This window comes from Bombus pascuorum, chromosome 9 (assembly GCF_905332965.1).
Source record: "Bombus pascuorum chromosome 9, iyBomPasc1.1, whole genome shotgun sequence".
Classification (NCBI taxonomy): domain Eukaryota; kingdom Metazoa; phylum Arthropoda; class Insecta; order Hymenoptera; family Apidae; genus Bombus; species Bombus pascuorum.
Window position 1 is genome coordinate 1503079 of NC_083496.1, and position 18974 is coordinate 1522052.

At 40.9% G+C, this 18974-nt stretch overlaps 1 protein-coding gene across 3 annotated transcripts in view; it reads left to right on the forward strand.

Moving 5' to 3' along the window:
* LOC132910355 (muscle-specific protein 300 kDa) overlaps nucleotides 1-18974 on the forward strand; it is an 81054-nt gene that overhangs the window by 26113 nt on the left and 35967 nt on the right. For 2 of the 3 annotated variants that reach the window (XM_060965999.1, XM_060965998.1), the window contains exons 15-27: nucleotides 8-5545; nucleotides 5645-5933; nucleotides 6057-6576; nucleotides 6663-7111; nucleotides 7216-7411; nucleotides 7706-7780; nucleotides 9415-9567; nucleotides 10032-12279; nucleotides 12638-13949; nucleotides 14205-14568; nucleotides 15811-16419; nucleotides 16665-17450; nucleotides 17699-18859. In XM_060965999.1, coding sequence (XP_060821982.1) covers nucleotides 8-5545; nucleotides 5645-5933; nucleotides 6057-6576; nucleotides 6663-7111; nucleotides 7216-7411; nucleotides 7706-7780; nucleotides 9415-9567; nucleotides 10032-12279; nucleotides 12638-13949; nucleotides 14205-14568; nucleotides 15811-16419; nucleotides 16665-17450; nucleotides 17699-18859 — 13700 coding nt within the window. The remainder of the gene's footprint in view (nucleotides 1-7; nucleotides 5546-5644; nucleotides 5934-6056; nucleotides 6577-6662; nucleotides 7112-7215; nucleotides 7412-7705; nucleotides 7781-9414; nucleotides 9568-10031; nucleotides 12280-12637; nucleotides 13950-14204; nucleotides 14569-15810; nucleotides 16420-16664; nucleotides 17451-17698; nucleotides 18860-18974) is intronic. The other variant, XM_060966001.1, reaches the window with a different exon arrangement.

Consider the following 18974-nt stretch of genomic DNA (forward strand, 5'->3'; position numbering starts at 1 on the left):
TTTGCAGGTGAAACTGGTGGTCCAGGAAAGCAGCTGCGCGCTGACATCATAAACCTCGAGAAGAGCATCGAAACTCTTCAAAAGAGTATCGTGGCCCAACGTCAAACCGCTGTACAGAACCTGGAAACTTGGAAAGAGTATGAGAAAGGAATCAAAGAATTGAAACCTTGGATCGAAGAAGCCGAGTCAAAAGCAGCCACCATAGGCAGCAAACCTACGACTCTGCCGCAAGCAGCTCAAATGTTAGAAACCGCCAGAGCATTCGAAACACGATGTCAACAGCACTTCCCTCAAATTCAAGATTTATCCTTGGTCAGCCAGCGAATATCAGGGAAAACATCAGCCTCCGACGAAGTGGACGCTGTTCACACTCGTTGGAACGCAGTACACGATATAGCAGTCCAAACAACCACGAAATTAGACAAGCTAGTCACTTCGTGGAACAGCTTTGAATCCGAGATCAAAGAATTTAACGAATGGTTAGAAAAATCCGAGAGAACCGTTCTCATAGAACCAAACACCGAAACACCGGAGGTATCGGTCTTGGAGAAAGAGCTGACTCGATTGAAGGACTTCAACAAGACTATATCCGATCATCAAGCTCAATTGATATCGTTGACCCAAGTGTCTGATCATATTAGTCACGGTTTATCCTTGGAAGGAGCGACCAACTTGAAAGCTCGTGTATCAGACATCAAATCCAGAGTCAGTAAGCTGGCTGACACGGTCAGATTGCAGATCAATCGCGTCTCTGATTCTCTGTTAGCCCGCCAGGAATTCCAGATGAAGATCACCGATCTGGAGAACTGGATGTCACAACTCAGATCGAACGTCGCTGAGATCAGCGATGCAACTGTTGATACCGTTGATACCAATCTTCAGGCTGTGCACGCGTACATTCAGGAACACTCCGAGAAACAGCCCAGTTTGGAAGCTATCTGCGAAGAAGTAAAGGTGATATGTCCTAAAGGATCCATAAAAGTTAAAGCTGCTTTGGTTGACACTTACGTAGATCTAGAGAAGAAGTATAAAGCATTAGGCGACGACTTGCAACAGAAGAAGAAGGGATTGGAGAAATGGATAGAAATGTTGAGTTGGTTGAATGACGCCAATGCTCAGTTAAGTCACTGTAAGTACGAAGCTGAGGCTAGAAAACCTACTATTGCTGATTTGGAGAGATTCTCCTCGGAATTGCAGACTATATACGAGAAGATAGACACCTGGAAACAAAATGTTCTACCTGACACTGCTATTGGAATTCAGATCAGAGACAAACAGGGCAAACCTCTGTCCGCATCGGGTTTGTTAAATGATTTAGAGAACAAAGCCTTAGCTCTACAGAACGAGATATCCGCCAAACGTGACAGACTAGAGAATCTTGGCGCCAGGTGGAACAATTTCAGAACACTTCAACAAACTATCACGGAGAAGATACTGAACACTCAAACTTCTCTTCAAGAGACGGTTTACAACGTTGACTCCTGCAAACAGTTGGCTCCTGCCGTGGAGACGATCGATCGATTAATCGAAGAGCATCAGAAGAGAGAACAGGAGAAAGATATTCTTCATTTTGAAGGAAGTTCCTTGATGAAGGAGGACCAGAGATCGACGACCAATATTCAAGTTGTTTTATCTTCTGTGGATGCTAATTGGGAGAAGGTTAACGAGCTTCTTCGAGAGCAAAGGAAGAAATACGCTGACATGAACACCGACTGGAAAGATTACGAAGAAGCTAAAGAGAAAGTGGAAAAATCTATCAAAGAAGCGACCAGCTTGTATCAATCAGTGAAAGGAGTTTCTTATGACGTTACTCAGGCAAATATCACGTTAGAGAAGCACAAGAAAGCTTTGGAAATGCTGAAGAAGGGCAGACATTTCTTAGACAAAATGGATTCTAAGGCGCAACAGTTGACGAAGGAAGCTTCTTTAATGCCTAGATTCAATTCTGAACTAATCGAAAACGACTTAACCGATGTTCGACAACGATATCAAGATACTTTCAACGATATCAGTGAAAAACTACAAACCTACGAGACTCAGGTAATCATCTGGAAACAAATAGAAGAATCGAAATCTGAACTTATCAAGTGGCTCAATAATACCAACGACGCTTTGACCACTGCGTTTGAGCGTTTAATGGACGCAGAAAATTGTCAAGCCAGGTTAATCAGATACAGAGAGGAGCTGCCTGGTTATCAACAATTGTATCAGAACATCGTCACCAAAATTGAACAATTAGTGAAATCGAACAACGATTCCGATATTCCTACTTTGAGTTCTCTTCATAAATTGTTGGACGACCAGTTCAAGGTGGTTAAAAGTTCGGCGGATAAACTGGAATCTTTGACTTGTACGTTAAACGAAAGAGAAAGAGCGATTAGACAGGAGCTGAAGAGATGTGGTGACGCCATATCGAAAATTCGCGAAGACATTATCAAATGCGATGATTTGACCGGCGAAAACACCAAGATTCTTGGTCGTATCAATAAATGTCAGGAATTGAAAACAGAATTGGAAGAATGCGATTACGCTCTGTCTAAAGTTGAAGAAACACTGACGAAGATGTCTACGGAGTATCCTAGCATTTCCAAGTCGAGTTTACCAAAAGAATTGCAGGCTCTTCAGCTTCGAAGAGATGGTGTGGCCAGTCATGCTAATAAAGTGATAGCAACGTTGGTAGCCTTCTTAACTAAATTATACCACGAAAAGTTCAGTGCTCTTCAACGTATGGTAGCGACGCTGAAAGAAAAAGTAGCATGGTGCGAACCTGAACAAAGTAGCGATCGTTATAATCTAGAAGTGAAAATGGCGTCCCTGATGGACGTGGAAGCTGGAATTGCCGATTGCACCGCTAGAAAAGAAGACACTGACAACTCCTTGAAGCTTCTAGCATCTGTTGAAAGCGCCGAAACGATGACCGGCTTAAAAACGGAACGTGACAAGGTGGAGAGTGACTTGGAATCCCTGAAGAGTAGTTACGATAAGATCAAAAATGATTTAGAAAGAAACATCGCTCTATGGCAACGTTACGAACTTACATCAGAGAATGTCTTGTCCTGGTTGAAGGAGAACGAAAACAGAATCAGAGCTGAAGCTTCTGCGTTGCTTAATTTAGACGATATCGAACAGAAAATTGCGGAAATGAGTCAAGTACAGAAGGCAGTGATGGAGTATCAAAGTGAACTGAAAGACCTGACTGCTCTAGCTGAAGACATCACCAGAGTTAGTTCTGAATCTCGAGTGAATCAATACATCAGCCATCTTAATACACGTTACGATTACGTGTTGAAGTTCCTGGCGCAACATTTGGACAGACTTAAAGAGTTAAAAGAGAACAGGGATCAGTATGTTGCTAATAAGAAGAAACTCGAAGCTTGGATCGAAAATGCTGAGAAAACTTTGAAAGCCTTCGACGAAATCACCGGACCAAAGCCTATAACTTTCTATCAGTCGCGTTTGAAAGAACTGAAGGCTTTTGCCGAAGGACGTGAAGTTGGACAAGCCATATTAAACAAAACTGCGGAAGCTGGCGAAACTTTGTTCGCCAGGGTCACACCGGACCAGAGAGAAATGATCAGAACCGAGTTGAGGAACTTCCGTAACCGCGTGGACGCAATGGCAGACCGTGCTAATGTGATTTATAAAAGAATAGAGAGCGACATGATGCACAGGTCTTCGTTCGAGGATAAATTCTCTCAAGTGAAACAGTGGCTGGTAGATGCACAGAATAAATTAGGAGAGAAACAGGAATTATTACCGACCTTACAAGAGAAGAAGCTGACTCTTCACCTATACAGAGCTGTAGCACAAGATGTTAGCGTGCACAAGAATATTCTTCAACAACTGCAAGATAGACTAAGCTCAGCTCCCGATGACGATGCTAGTGAAATGTTGGGCAACGTGATCGAAGCCCATGAAAAACTGTCTAATGAAGTTGAAGGACGAATTAATATAGCGGAGAAATACGTTTCTAACCACGAAGCGTATCTTCAGACGTTCGAGAAGACTCGGGATTGGATCAATACGGTAATCAACGAGGGAACGCCTATAATCGAGGACTTTTCGGTGGAACGAGACACGGCAGAGACTAAAATCACTGCTATAGAGAATCTTCTTCAACTGAAGGCGGAAGGGGATCGAACTCTGGCTGACTGTAACGAACAATTGAATATCGTTCTTGAACAAACTTCTTTGCCAGGTCATCCAGCTTTGCTGTCTAACTTTGAGCAACAGAAAAAGATATGGGAAGATTTCCTGAAGAGATCCATAGCCTCTAGAGACAAGTTGAGGCATATGTTCGACCAGTGGTCGGAATTTGAGAAGATCGTGGAAGACCTGGAGGCCTGGATCAAGCAGATGGAGACACAATTGAAGGATCAAAGTTTGAAGAGTACAGAGGAGGCAAAGAGGGCTCATTTACAGAAGCTAAAGTCCTTGGAAGAGAGCATTATCGCGAAAGGAGCTGAATTTAACGCTGCCATTGAGAAGAGTCAAAGTATCGAGGCTGAAGCAGACCTGGCCACTAGAGCTTCCAGACAATCTACCAAGTATCAGGCTATCAAGAACCAGATAAAAGAAACCGTGATGCGGTACGAACAGTTCGTAAAGGAGCACAATACTTTCAATGTGAAATACAATCAATTATTGCAATGGATCACGGACATTCAATCGGAATTGAAGAAGCACAGCGAAATCGTGGGCGATTTATCCGTGTTGCAAAGTAGACAGAAGCTCATTCGTGACCTTGGTGATACCAGAACGAAGGAGAACGCTAGATTCGAGTCTGTCGTAGATCTTGGAGAGAAATTATATATTCATACGTCTCCCGATGGTAGAGAGATTATCAGACAACAATTGAGAAACTTGAGAACTCTGTGGGATGGATTCACCGAAGATTTGCAAAACACTACGCAGAAATTGGACCAGTGCCTGATGCAATTCGCCGAGTTCTCCCTGTCCCACGAGCAATTAACTGCCTGGCTTCGAGACGTGGAACGTGCCATGCATCAACACACAGAATTAAAGTGTACCTTGGAAGAAAAACGAGCACAGTTACAGAATCATAAGATTATGCACCAAGAAATTATGTCTCATCAGTCCCTGGTAGAGTCCGTTTGCGATAAAGCTCAGCAGTTGGTGGATCAGACCAAAGACACTTCTCTCAACGTCTTTCTACCTTCTATTAAACAATTGTTCCATAACATCGTAGCGAAATCGAAAGATTTGTTGGAAAATTTGGAAGATTGCGTGGAGAAACATCACAGATTTAACCTGCAAGTGAAGAACTTCTCTGACTGGTTGAATGGCGAAAGAGACAAGCTCGCAGAATGCAACGATGTCACTGGAGAAAGGACAGATATTTGTAGAAGATTAGCTACTTTGGCGACGTTGAAGGACGATCAGATGCAGGGAACGGAACAGCTTGGAAAGTTGAAGGAACTTAGTGATACGGTTGTTAAAAGAACCGCGCCGAAAGGATGGGACGCCATTAATAAAGAGATCACCGTTTTGGAAAGCAACCTTCGTCAATATCTAAGCGAAATAGGTATTTGCAATTTAAATAAAATGCTTATATCTATAATATCTAGTCTTAGGATTTGCATAATTTAAACAATTGTTCCATTTCATTCTTTCTGCCGTGTAGAATCCGTGGAAGAGAAGCAAAAGACAGCTCTTCAGAAATGGCAAGACTTTGAAGACAAATTGGAAACGCATACAAAATGGTTCAGCACGATGGAAGCTGCCTTCAGAGACCAACAATTACAACCTACTTTGCAGGACAAGGAGGCTCGTTTGAAAGCTTTGAAAGAGAAGCGTGACGCAATATTGAAGGAAGAATCGAATATAGACGAGTTCGTTGACAAGTCTCATAGTCTACTACATGCGAGCGGCGTTGAACGTATCAAACCCATGATCTCGCAAATTAGCAATAGGTAAAGACAAGAATCGAAATCTTTCAATGTCGCCAAATCTAGATCTTCGCGTATATATATATTTATTTTTACGAAAAGATGAAATCGAGGTTTTCAATGAAATTGTTCAAATGGAAATTTCAGATACCAACTATTGCACGGGCTTAGCAAAGAAGTAGTGACAAGGTGTCAGAGTATCCTAGACGATCATCGGGCTTACGAAGAGAAACTGAAGGTTGTGGATGCGTGGCTGACTCAATTGGAACAAAGTTTAGCCAGTCTGAAGAAAGACGAGGCAGGTGGAAATCTCGAAGAGAGAGTCTCTCGTTTACAGATATTGTTAGCCGAGAAAGAGCAAGGTGAACATCGATTGGGAAGCTTGATATCGTTTGGGGAGAGGATCCTTGCCGACACATCTGCCCAGGGAAGGGAACTTATTCGTCACGAATTAAGGCAGGCTCGAGAACGATGGGATAAGTTTGTAGAAGGCATAGATGAGCAACAGAAGAAACAGGATGCTCAGTCTTTGCAATGGACCAATTATCAGGAAACTTTGCAACAGATTTTGGCTTGGTTAGACACTATGGAGAGATCTGTGAAACAGGACTCGACGATCACGTGGTCTTCTCTTCAGGAAATTAAATCCAAGTTGTTGAAGAGCAAGGTGCTTTTAGTTGTTTTCTCGTTTTGTTTTAGAAGTGAAAAAGATAAGCCTTGTTATCGATAATAAAATGTTGTTATCTTTTATAGGGAATGCACCAGGAAATTCTGGCATACAAACGCATCATCGAGGGTGTCTCTGAAAAGGCAAATGCACTGAAGTATGCAGTGCAAGCGCCATCAGACGCTCAACAGAAAGCTGCTTCGGTTTCTGGAAGATACGAGGACTTGGTTGAAATGTCACAAAAGAATATAGTCAACCTAGAGACTCTCCTAGACACGTTCCAACAATTTTACGATCTCCAGAAATCCTATCAAGACTATCAGAAACAACAATGGGAACAATTGACCAATTACAGCGACTACACGGGCAATAAAGCTGCCCTTCAAGCTCAGCTGGCCAAGATCATGGAGCTTCAAGATGGCCAGAGGGAAGGAGAATTAAAACTGGATATTCTTAGCGAACACGTGGCTCAGAGTGCATCCAACTTATCACCTAGATCGTTAGAATCTATGGAAAGAGACCTGGCTTCGTTGAGGCAAGATTTCTTTTATTAGTTTATCGTAAACTGTATTCGAGTTGAGATTCAAATGAGATTAAACGAGTTAAAATTTCTTGGTAAAATGAATATTTATGTTACAGATTCGAGCATAAGAAATTCGCCATTACAGTAAACGACATTATTCGATGCATCGAGGAGAGGATCCAGCAATGGAGCGAGTACGAAAATTCTTTGGAACGTTTATTAGCTTGGTTGGCGGATGCAGAGTCGTCTTTGAAGAATTACTCCCTAAAGAACTCTCTTGAAGAGAAACAGGAACAACTCGAGAAATACCAGGTAATATTTTATAATCTAAAATAGAGACCACAGTTGTATCTTGCAACGTATGTACACCATACAGGGTTACATCTGTAAGAGCAGATTATTCTAATTAAAAGATTAGTTCAACGTTTCGTTGAAAAATTAACTTTTATCGCGCGAAGTCACACTACGAACGCGATCTGTTTCTTTTTACGAATAACGCGCGAACGGTGCGGAGATTTTTTGATTTTTAATCAAGAAGAGGAAAAGATACGAGAGAGATGAAGTGGTATACAGGATCAGGCATTGTATTTTGGAAAACTTTCTTAGGCACTGCAAAAAACCGCCTTATCGTGGGACACGGAAGTGACGGAACTGGTGGCCCTAGGAGACCACCTGGACCAAGTAAGAGAAACATCGAAAAAATTTGTTCGATCAGGGTTGTGAACGCTTTTTTGTCAATTGGTCTCTCGTTACTGTCTCCTTCTCTTTTTCTTCTTCTTCTTTCTCTCTATATTCTAATCGTTCTTTTTGCTTTTTTTCTCTCTTTCTTTTTCTTCTCTTCTTTTCTCAACGATTTAATTTAGTGTGATATAAATCGAAAATATTACATACACATATAAATAATATATATATGTATGTATATTGAAAATGATTTTATAAAAGCATTGGGGTAAGTTTCAAGAACTCGATACACTGTACAGGGTGCGCCGTTAGAATTCGGACAGAATTCAATTTGTAGTTCCCACCATATTAGAATTCAGATGTTTGTGCTGATTGACTCTGAAGTTAGTTAAATATGTCAATAAGTCTTCTATAACCTCAAAATGACAGAACTCGTTAAGCAAAACCCGGAATACGATAGAAGAGCGGCGATTATAGAAAGTCTTCGCGCCGGGAGAACGCCGGTCGAAATTATAAAATTCTTTAGCTACCCAAGATCGACGGTATACGACATTGCTAAGAGATACGCAGCCTCAGAGTGGTTCGAGAAGGGTTCTCCTTCTCCGGCGAGAAAAGTTCAGCGTTGTCTCAAGTGAGGGCGACGTCATGCCTCCGCACTTCTTCCAAAAAGGCGAAAGAATCACAAAGGAGGATTATTTGGAGGTCCTGAAGACAGTAATAAAGCCGTGGATGGAAATTACGGCTTCTGGAAGGCCGTATTTATTTCAACAAGATGGCGCACCTGCTCACACAAGTCATCTTGTTCAAAATTGGCTCTCTGACAATGTGGACATGTTTTGGTCGAAAGATTTCTGGCCTCCTAACAGTCCCGACCTAAACCCATTGGACTATTACGTGTGGGGCGTTATCGAGAGACAAACTAATAAATGCAGGCACCCCAACGTCAACTCCCTACGAGCTGCTATCGAGTCAGAATTCGCGACAATTAAACGCGACCAGTTGAAGTCAGCGTGCTCGCGCTTTAGAGCAAGAATAGAGCAGGTCATAGAGGCAGAGGGTGGTTACATAGAATAAAAGTTCTCAGCAAGGACCCTTTAAATGAGATATAACAACATTTTCATGTGTTTTTGTGTATTGACTTAAATAAACAACTTTCTGCACAAAACTTCTTTTGTCCGGATTCTAACGGCGCACCCTGTACACTCACTTTTCACACTATGATACTTACACTTGTCTTTTCTTAAACGTCTTACGAGTAGATACTTTAACACACATAAATTTTCTATCATCTTCTTGTCTCCTGTTTTACTTCGATGCATGCAAACGTGTTGTTTTGAGTACGTTTGATCGAAGAATCGTGTTTCCAAGCCCCTACATTGCGTTGTCATGGCACGCGAAAAAATCCATGACTAGTTGATTGAATTCACATTAACCATCTGTACATGAACATACCCAAACATACAAACAAACATGCGTGTTACCTCTGTGAGTTAATGGTAGTTTCAGAAAGACGGCAAGCTACCTAATCAGTACACGCGTTTTAATTAGTTTGTTCGATAAAGTACACAAAATTTAAAGATAAAAGCTTCCTATATGAAATATCGTGGGATTCCAATGAGATTTCTGTTCCATAGATGTTGATCGTGAATCTCCGACAGAACGAGGCCGAGTTCGACAAGATGAGCGACGAATCTTCCGAATTGATGCAAATTAGTGGGGAGACAAGGTTCTCAGCCAACGTTCAGCAGATCACCTCGCGTTTCCAATCCATTCAAGCGACTGCTAAGGTGAGTATCAAAAATTACATGTTAAGACTCATAATTATAAGGCAACATTTATCTTTAAACGTAAATTATACAAACAATAATTCAATTATTGATCAATAATTTTGCTAGAAACTTTTAAGTCTTTTACAAGTTCATGCGAGAGACGTATAATTATTTTATAGAGTCTATAATTTCGACAAGTAGTTCTATAATCTGTACGATTAAAATTCTATGAGTAATCTATGAAGAATTTTAAAATTCTAATTCGTCTACGCGTTGTAATTTCATAGAAATTCTTGGAGCAATTATTTAATTAGAAATTCTGATTTATCGAGAAAAAATGTCATCTAATTTAGTTAAATATATTTATCATTCACTCTATTCCCAAACATTTCTCACTCTGCTAAGAATATTCTAACGCCTCCGCGATAATTATATATTACATCGTTCAAATTTAAAGCTGGCAATTCTTTAAAAAATCACAGGAATTGGTAAAGAAGTGCGAACAGGCAGTGGCAGACCACGCAGCCTATCTGGAACGCTACAAACAGTGTTCAGAATGGCTAGCAAACACCAGAACTACTTATCAATCCATCAAAGACGATCTCAGTGGCACTCTTCAAGAGCTAACCACGAACGTAGCAACGCTGAAGGATCTCCTAGCTCGTCAATCTTCGGCAACCCTTTTAATAAACAACACCGTGGAAGCTGGAGAACGTCTATACTACACCACAGGCATGGACGGCAGAGAGATCGTTCGTCAACAATTGTTAGATCTTCAACAAGCCTTCGAAGAACTGTACGACAGCATCGCGTCGACCGAACGAGAGTTACAATCAAAGATCTCACGTTGGTCCGGATTCGACGAGTCCAACGAGTCATTCGACAACTGGCTGAAGACTGTCGAGACTCAACTAAAGCCAGAAATCGAATTAAAAACTACACTGGACGAAAAACGAGCTCAGTTGCAAATCTATCGTTCGTTCTTGCACGATATTCAGTCTCATCAACAAGATTTACTCGATCTTCGCGATAAAGCTGACAATTTACCAGACTCTACTGACAAAATACATCAGACGCTGAAGAAACTGAACGACAGACACGCTACAGTGTTGAAACGAGCTGTTGCGTTCGTTGAAAAGTACGAAGGCATAGTCAGTGATCATCAACAGTACAGCAAAGCTGTGCTCGACACTCACGAGTGGTTAGACGCGACGCATAATGCAGTTATTCTTTGGGGTGACACGGAATTAGAACGAGTGTCCCTTCACACGAACCTGGATCGACTGAAGAATCTATTGCAGAGTTTACCAGAGGACAAACCAAGAGTTCAACAAATAAGAATCCTAGGGGAGAAGGTGATTCCAGGAACCTTGGAATCTGGTCAGATTAACATTCGTTCGCAGATAGACTCCTCGCAGCAAGAATGGGAAAGTTTGGTCACCGCTGTCAAGTCTACTATAGAGAGTCTAGAAAACAAGCTTCAACAATGGAACGAGTTTGAAACATCGAAAGAACGATGTCTCGCCTGGATGAGAGAAACTGATACCAAACTTCACGCGGTAGATTTGAAGGCTACCTTGCAAGAGAAGAAGGACCAATTGGAGCTTCTGCGCACACTCCAAGGACAGGTTCGCGCGAAAGAACTGGAAATAGATGCTGTCTCCGAGAAAGCTCAACAGCTTCACAAGAATATCACGTCTCGTACCACACATATGTCAGAGTTAAGCATCAAGTATCAACAGATATCGAACAAAGTGAAAGATCTGAACAGTCGTTGGCACCAATACGTGACCACTCATCAAGAATTCGACAATCAAGTGGCAGAGTGCACCAGATGGTTGGATGACATTAGGAAGAAGCTAGCTTACTGCTCTGATCTGGGTGCATCCTCTCAGAAAGATTTAGAGAACAAGATGGAGGTAATTCAAGATCTATTGTTGTACAAGGAAGATGGATTCGCCAAGGTTCAAGGGATCGTAGAACTAGCTCAAGCTGTCTTAGCAAACACAGCACCAACTGGACACAAGGCTATCAACGATGCTGTTGGAAAATTACAGGAACAATGGAGCGCGCTAGCCTCGAAGATGTTGGAGACCAAGACCAACTTGGATGATTCTATCAATAAGTGGGCTGGTCTTCTAGAACAGATACAATCGATGAATAAAACTGTTGATTATATGCAGTCTGCTTTGAACGAATTCTTGCCATTCCAAACGACAATGTCTGAAAAGAGATGTCAGTTGGAACGTATCAAGGCCTTGGAAGAGAAAGTTCGATGCGAGAATATCGAAGTGGATAGTCTGAAGATCAAGGTGGCTGAAATGATCGCCAGTGGTCCTCAAGGTCTAGCTGCATCCCAGGCACAGAGCATCTTGAACAGATTCGACACGTTGTTCGAGAAGATTAAATCGTTGCTAACCGAGCGAGAAGAACAATATAAGGATCACAGATTGTACAAAGAAGCACACGACGATATTATCAATTGGTTGAGTCGAGCTCGTGAAAAGATTCCATCGATGAAACAGAGGCCATTAAGCGATAAATTGGCTATTGAAAATGCTGTGGCTCCATTGGAGAGTTTGTTGAATAAGAAGGCGCAGGGTGAACTCTTGGTGGAACATCTTCAGCATACTGGCAAGGTCGTCTGCGCGAGTACGAGTCCTCAGGGTCAGGAGATTATAATGAACGAGGTGAAAGCTCTAACTCAGAGTTTCGAAGAGCTTTTCAGAGGTAAGTCTATCGAGAAATTTTTAAAAGATTCGAAGATTTTGAAAGATTCGAGAATTTTCAGAGTTTGGTATCACAGAGTTTAATCTTAGAATCGAAGCTTTGGTGTAGCAACTGATTTTGGACGAAGCTAGTTGCAATGCTGACGAATCGTCAGAGCTATTACATTCATTCAATCTTTTTCCATCGAATCATATTTTCTATCGTTAGACAATTTTTTATATTCGAAAACATTTTTGTTATTTAATTCTTGTTCCAATTATATTTCAATGATTTTTTTAGAAACTAAAGCGAGATTGAAATATTAAGAATTCTAAGACCATGTTACATTAAGGACGATTTATTATTTTCAATTCCACAGAAATTAAGCAACAAAAGGATCAATTGGAACAAACCGTGAGTCAATGGAGAGACTACAAGGACGAATACGAGCGAATAAGCGATTGGCTACAGCAGTTCGACATCCTCATAAAGGCGCAGAAGAATTCTCTCTTGTCAAATGTAGCAGGGAAAAAGAAACAAGTACAAGAAGTGAAAGAAATACTGGAAAACCTATTAAAGAGACAAGAACAAATCGATAAATTCAACAAGACTGCATCCAGTCTTCTTTCGTCTAACCTGGACACCTACATAAACAACCAACTTCGTCACTTAAACTCTCGCTATCAGGTTCAAGTGAATCTCGCCAAAGACGTTCTGAACAAAGTGGAAACTAACTTGGCTCAGCACGAAGAATACGTAGCTAATTTGGCCAAGACTTGTGCTTGGATCGAAAACGCGAAGCAAATCATTCGCAAAGGGACCGAAGCAGCGTCCACTAGCAGTCGAGAAGAATTACAAAACAGATTAGACAACATCCAAGAATTATTAAGAAAACGCGAGGAAGGACAAAACTTGGTGCATCTGACGGTAAACTGTGGAGAGAAAGTAATGAGAAATACTCGATCAGACGGTCGTGAAGAGATAAACATTCAATTAAAGGAGATTCAAAATGCGTGGGAGAGACTAGTGAAGAAGATTTCGACGACCAAAGTGCATTTAGAGACGAGTCTGCTTCAATGGGCGGATTATAGTTCGTCGTATTTGCAATTGCAACAATGGATCAACGACAGGGAAGCTAAATTGCAACAAGTCTGTGAACAAAAGGTGTCGAAAGCTAGAAAAGGTCTGGCTGGCTTGAGTTCCTTGGCTATTGGAGAAAGGAAGGCGAATCTTAGACAGACGAACAGTATAGTTCAGGATATAGTGGCGTTCGAGCCGATGATTCAATCGGTTACCACGAAGGCTGAGGATCTTCGACAGGCCACACCAGCCACGGAAATTTCAATAAAATACGAAACTTTGAGCAAACAAGCGCAGGAGTTGTACGCGAAACAAAAAGAAACCGTGGAACAGCATCAGGCGTTTATCGATAGTGGAAACGAATTTATTCAGTGGATAAGAGCGGCTAAGGAGAGACTTGGAAAATGTTCAGAACCTACTGGAGATAAGGAATCGTTGGCGAATAAGATTACACAGTTGAAAGTACTGCAGAGCGAGCTGCCAGAGGGCCAGAAGAAATTGCAACATGCTTTGGAACAAGGGAACGCGGCGTGTCAGATCGCCGACGAGGAGGACAAGGAGATCATCGAGGAGGAAGTTGCGATGCTGCAGGAAGAGTACGATAGCTACGTGTAAGTTTCGTGATCTGTTTCGAACTGTCAGAATTTTTTATATTTTTCTGACGTACTTTCAATTGCATCATATGTATTCCATAATTTTCTTAATATATTTCTTGCATTTTTCTTTTTTCTTTTTATATTTATCGATATCGTTGACGTTGATAATAAACAACAAGTTCGATAATTCAATAATCAGAAATTCTCTGATTAAATGTTCAGTCCAGAATTAATTATTTAAATACCGAAGTTCTATATATCTGTTAACAGAGACTCGCTGAACAACACGAAGAGTTTACTGGAAGTAGGAATAGTGAAATGGACGGAGTACGAGGACCAATTTTCAGAAGCTACCGAATGGCTCACGCAGACCGAGCAATTGGTGCAATCGTTCAACAAACTTCAAGATAGTTTGGAAGAAAAGAAGAATGTTCTTGAACAATTCCAGGTCCATTTACAGACGTTGTTCGACTGGCAAAGAGAACTTGATCGACTGAACATGAAGGCTCAGATGTTATTGGAAACTTGTGCAGACACCAGAATCTCGAACGCTATCACCCAATTGACGACCAAGTACAACGCGCTTCTATCTTTGGCTAAAGAAATAATGCGACGTCTGGAATTACATTATCAGGTATATCTCATTACTGAACTTTGAGTGTTAGAGATGCTTAAAAGATTAGGATAAAAGAAGAATTAGGATCTGAAAAAGATTAGGATCTGCACAGTTTAGTGTCGCGTTCTCAAATAATTTTATTCTGCATTACCTTGTACTGCAGTCTACGTTCTTCGCTATTACTTTTTAATATAAGCTTCTATAGTAACCTTGAAGCTATTTGCTCATACGACATATTTTTCTACGGTTCGATATTCGATAGATTTTCAAGCTAATTATCAAAACAATTTCTTTTAATATTTTTTAATAAAAATCGAAACTTTATAATAACCTTGAAGCTATTTGCTCATACGACACTTCTTTCTACGGTTCGATATTCGATAGACCTTCAAGCTAATTATCAAAACAATTTCTTTTAATATTTTTTAATAAAAATCGAAACTTTATAATAACCTTGAAGCTATTTGCTCATACGACACTTTTTTCTACGGTTTGGTATTCGATAGACCTTCAAGCTAATTATCAAAACAATTTCTTTTAATATTTTTTAATAAAAATCGAAACTTTATAATAACCTTGAAGCTATTTGCTCATAAGACACTTCTTTCTACGGTTTGGTATTCGATAGATTTTCAAGCTAATTATCAAAACAATTTCTTTTAATGTTTTTTAATAAGAATCGAAACTTTATAATAACCTTGAAGCTATTTGCTCATAGACACTTCTTTCTACGGTTCGATATTCGATAGATTTTCAAGCTAATTATCAAAACAATTTCTTTTAATATTTTTTAATAAAAATCGAAACTTGAATTGCTGAGGTTATTAGATGTGTGAGCAAAGGAACACGTGGATAAAAAAGGTAGAAAATATATTTTAATACAGAAGTGTAAATACAAATAGGAATATAATTTGAGCTGGTCCAGATCCGCACGCTAGTTTTACCCTCTGACTGAAAGCCCCGAAGCCATCGTCGCCTGTCTACCGTTTATGGTCTGCCTTCGTCCCAGTCTTTTGTCTATACGCTGTCGATGGCTTCGGTGTTTGAGAAAACTAAAAAGACCAGATGTAGATTTTTCTTAGAAGTCGTGACCACTTCGACATGAATATCCAAGCTGAATATTAAAATTCACTATGCTATCTTTCCAAGAACACAAGGGATTAATTTTGATCTTATTTGATACTGTAACTGCTATCGTACGACCGCAAGGATAGTGAAATCAAAATTCCTAAATAATCCTCCGTATCTTTTCGTCTACAGGAACATCAGCAGCACAATACGCTGTATCAAGAATGTCAAGATTGGATCGAACGAACTCGTGACAAACTGAGCGAATGTAAGGAGATTCCAAGCACCTTAACCGAGGTGAACAATAAGCTGCATACTTGCAAGGCCATCAGACAAACCCTGGAACAAGGCCAGAACAAGCTGCGTTATGCTCTCGAACTAAAGGAGAAGGTGATTATGAACACAGAGCAAAATGGCGCGGCAAAGATTCAAGAAGACACAGAAAACCTCAAGACGGAATTCGAGAAATTGTTAGTCAACGTGGAAGACATAAGACAGAAACTTGCGGCAAGAGCAAGCGCTTTGGAAGAATTGAACAAAATTCATCGACTCACTACGGATTGGATCGATGAGATCGAGGGCAAGATTCAGCCGGGTGAAATGTACAAGAACGATCTCAGTGAAAAACGAGCGGTGTTGGAAAAGTATAAGACGGTTCAGAGGGATATTCAAGGTCATGGTGAAACCGTAGATCGATTGAAAGCTCGTTTGGCTGAAGATTCTAGCATACCCGTTGGCCCTTATCAATCTACCATCGCAAAGTACGACGAATTGACTAAGCTGATCGCTGAAAAAATTCGAGTACGTATTTATTAAATGTGTTAAACATTAATTATTATTATAAATATTAATTGAATCGATTAAATCTTGGATCTTATTTCGAAGTTTAAATGGAAAAATACAGGAATTTCCCTCGATTTAATCGAACCTCGTAAATAACAGATGAAGAATATTAATACAAACGTGTAATTACAATTAATTACAATTAATCTTTCACATATATCTGCGTATAAATATACCATAAAATTTCCTGTTTCTGCTTTTAGAATTTAGAAGAGCAAGTGAACGATCACGAGAAGCTGCAACAAGCTCACAACGAAGCCGCGGATTGGGTTCGTCACACGAAACTGGAACTTCAGCAAAACTGCGACACCCACGGCGAAAAGGAGCGGATCATCGAACGGGAGAACAAAGTGAATCAGATCATCGCTTCTCTTCCCAAAGGAGAAAACTTGATCTCGAAAGTTATTCAATTGAGCGACGGAGTGATCGCCAGCACAGGTCCCGAAGGTCAAGAAGCTATCAAACAGGACGTGAAACAGCTGCAAGCAAATTGGAAATCTTTGCAAGCGCAGTGTCACGAGTCCCAGAAGACTTTGTCCAACTGTATTTCCAGCTGGTCTCAATTTACAACCGCGTTGGACAGCATGAAACGATGGATAGATCATTTCCAGAAGAAGGTGAACGACGAGCAATCGAAAGAGAATAAAACCCCGGAGGATTTAATTCGGTGCAAAAGTCTCGTGGAAGAAGCCGTTCAACAGAAGCCTGTTTTGGAAGATTTGAACGACAAGTGCGAAGCTTTGTTGGAAATGAGTGCTTGTAGTTGGGCTCGTGACAAGACTGTGCAATTGCAGTCGGCTTACACGTCCTTGTTGACGGATATGCAAGGACTGGTTTCCAGGGTGGAGAAGAATTTATCGGATCACACCGAGTTCTTGAAGGCGAAGAAGGAAATGGAAGATTGGCTGCGTATTGCTCGAGGATCCGTGCAGGATTGCATGGGTGTTGGGGATGCTGAGTGGGCCAAGGATAAATTGGAAACCATCAAGGTGTGTTATCGATAGATTTTTATGCGCGCAAAATTTACAATATTTAAATAGCCAAAACTAAGTTCTCGTTATTTTTAATAAAAGTTTCTTTCGTTTTTAATAGAAGAAATCTTTCCGTAGTTGTATTAAAATAGTTATTTATCGTTGTTGATATTTCAAAAAATTAAAAGATTCAGAGGATTGAACAGATTTTTAAGAATATTAAATTGTTTTTCCTTTTCCTGTGTCTAATTTTTCTGTGTCTGTAGATCGTCGCAACAAGAATCACGGAGGGTCAACATTTACTTTCAACATTACAAAACGCGTACGCGAAAGCCATAGACACGGCAGTGCCAGAGCAACAAGACCAACTAAGATCAGACATGGCGGGACTTCTTTCCAGCTGGGAGCAACTGAGCATCGATTTGAATACGGTTCAAGCTCAGCTTAAGTCTCTGTTACACCGTTGGGATGATCACACGGAAGCTCACGGGAAGATGAAACGTTGGTTGGAAGAGACCGAGAACAGTATGCAGGAACTTCCAGACACGAAGGGAGAATTCGGTGACATGAAAACCATGCTGGAACGTTACAAGCACATCCAAGAGGAAGTTCGCGGCAAGAAAACCGAATTAGATCATCTGTTGGAAGAAGCTGACGAACTGTCCAAACTGGCGAAAAAGAGCACGCCTCTGGATCGTACGAGAGAATTATCGAAACGTTGGCAGAATCTGAGTGAGAACGTCGACGAAAGAAAGAGATTGATCGAAAATGAAATCGAAGAATACAACGCTTATCATGCAGCCTTGCAAGAGACTGAGAAATGGCTGTTGCAAATTTCTTTCCAACTAATGGCCCACAATTCACTCTACATCACGAACAAAGAGCAGACGGTATCGCAAATTAAACAGCACGAAACTCTGCTTGCAGAAATCGAAAATTACACGAGTGTGCTGGACGATTTGAAATTGAAAGGAAACGGACAGATCGGTCGATACGTGGCTGCCAATCCTGAGATAAAAACAGTCATCGAAACGCAACTTCAAAATGTTCAAGAGAGCTACAACTCTCTATTGAATACCGCGTTGCAGATTAAGAAACGATTGGCGGAATCGTTGGTCAAATTCCAGGAATATGAAAACACTTTGGAGAGTATTATGAAGAATCTGGATGCGTATGAGCCGGAAATAGCGCAAGAGATGGAGGCACCTTTGGATACTCTCGATATTGCGAAGCAGAGGTTCGAAAATGCGCGTACATTGCATAATAAGTTACAAGGCGAGAAAACGAGGCTTGCTCTGGCTGTCGAAGCTTGCGAAGCTGCGGTCGCTTGCGTCTCGAGACCCGGAAGTCCTCTGGATGCGCCACCTGTGCAGATTCCACCGAGAGAAGTGGAAGTTAGGAACAAACTGGAGGAACTGATCGATCAGGTATCGTATTCTTTAAATCTTTTCGTTTCAAGAATTTTTTTATACTCATATTTTCGTATCAAACCTTTCGAACTTTTGCACGATAACTTTCTTTTCGTCTGCATTAAGGATTTCT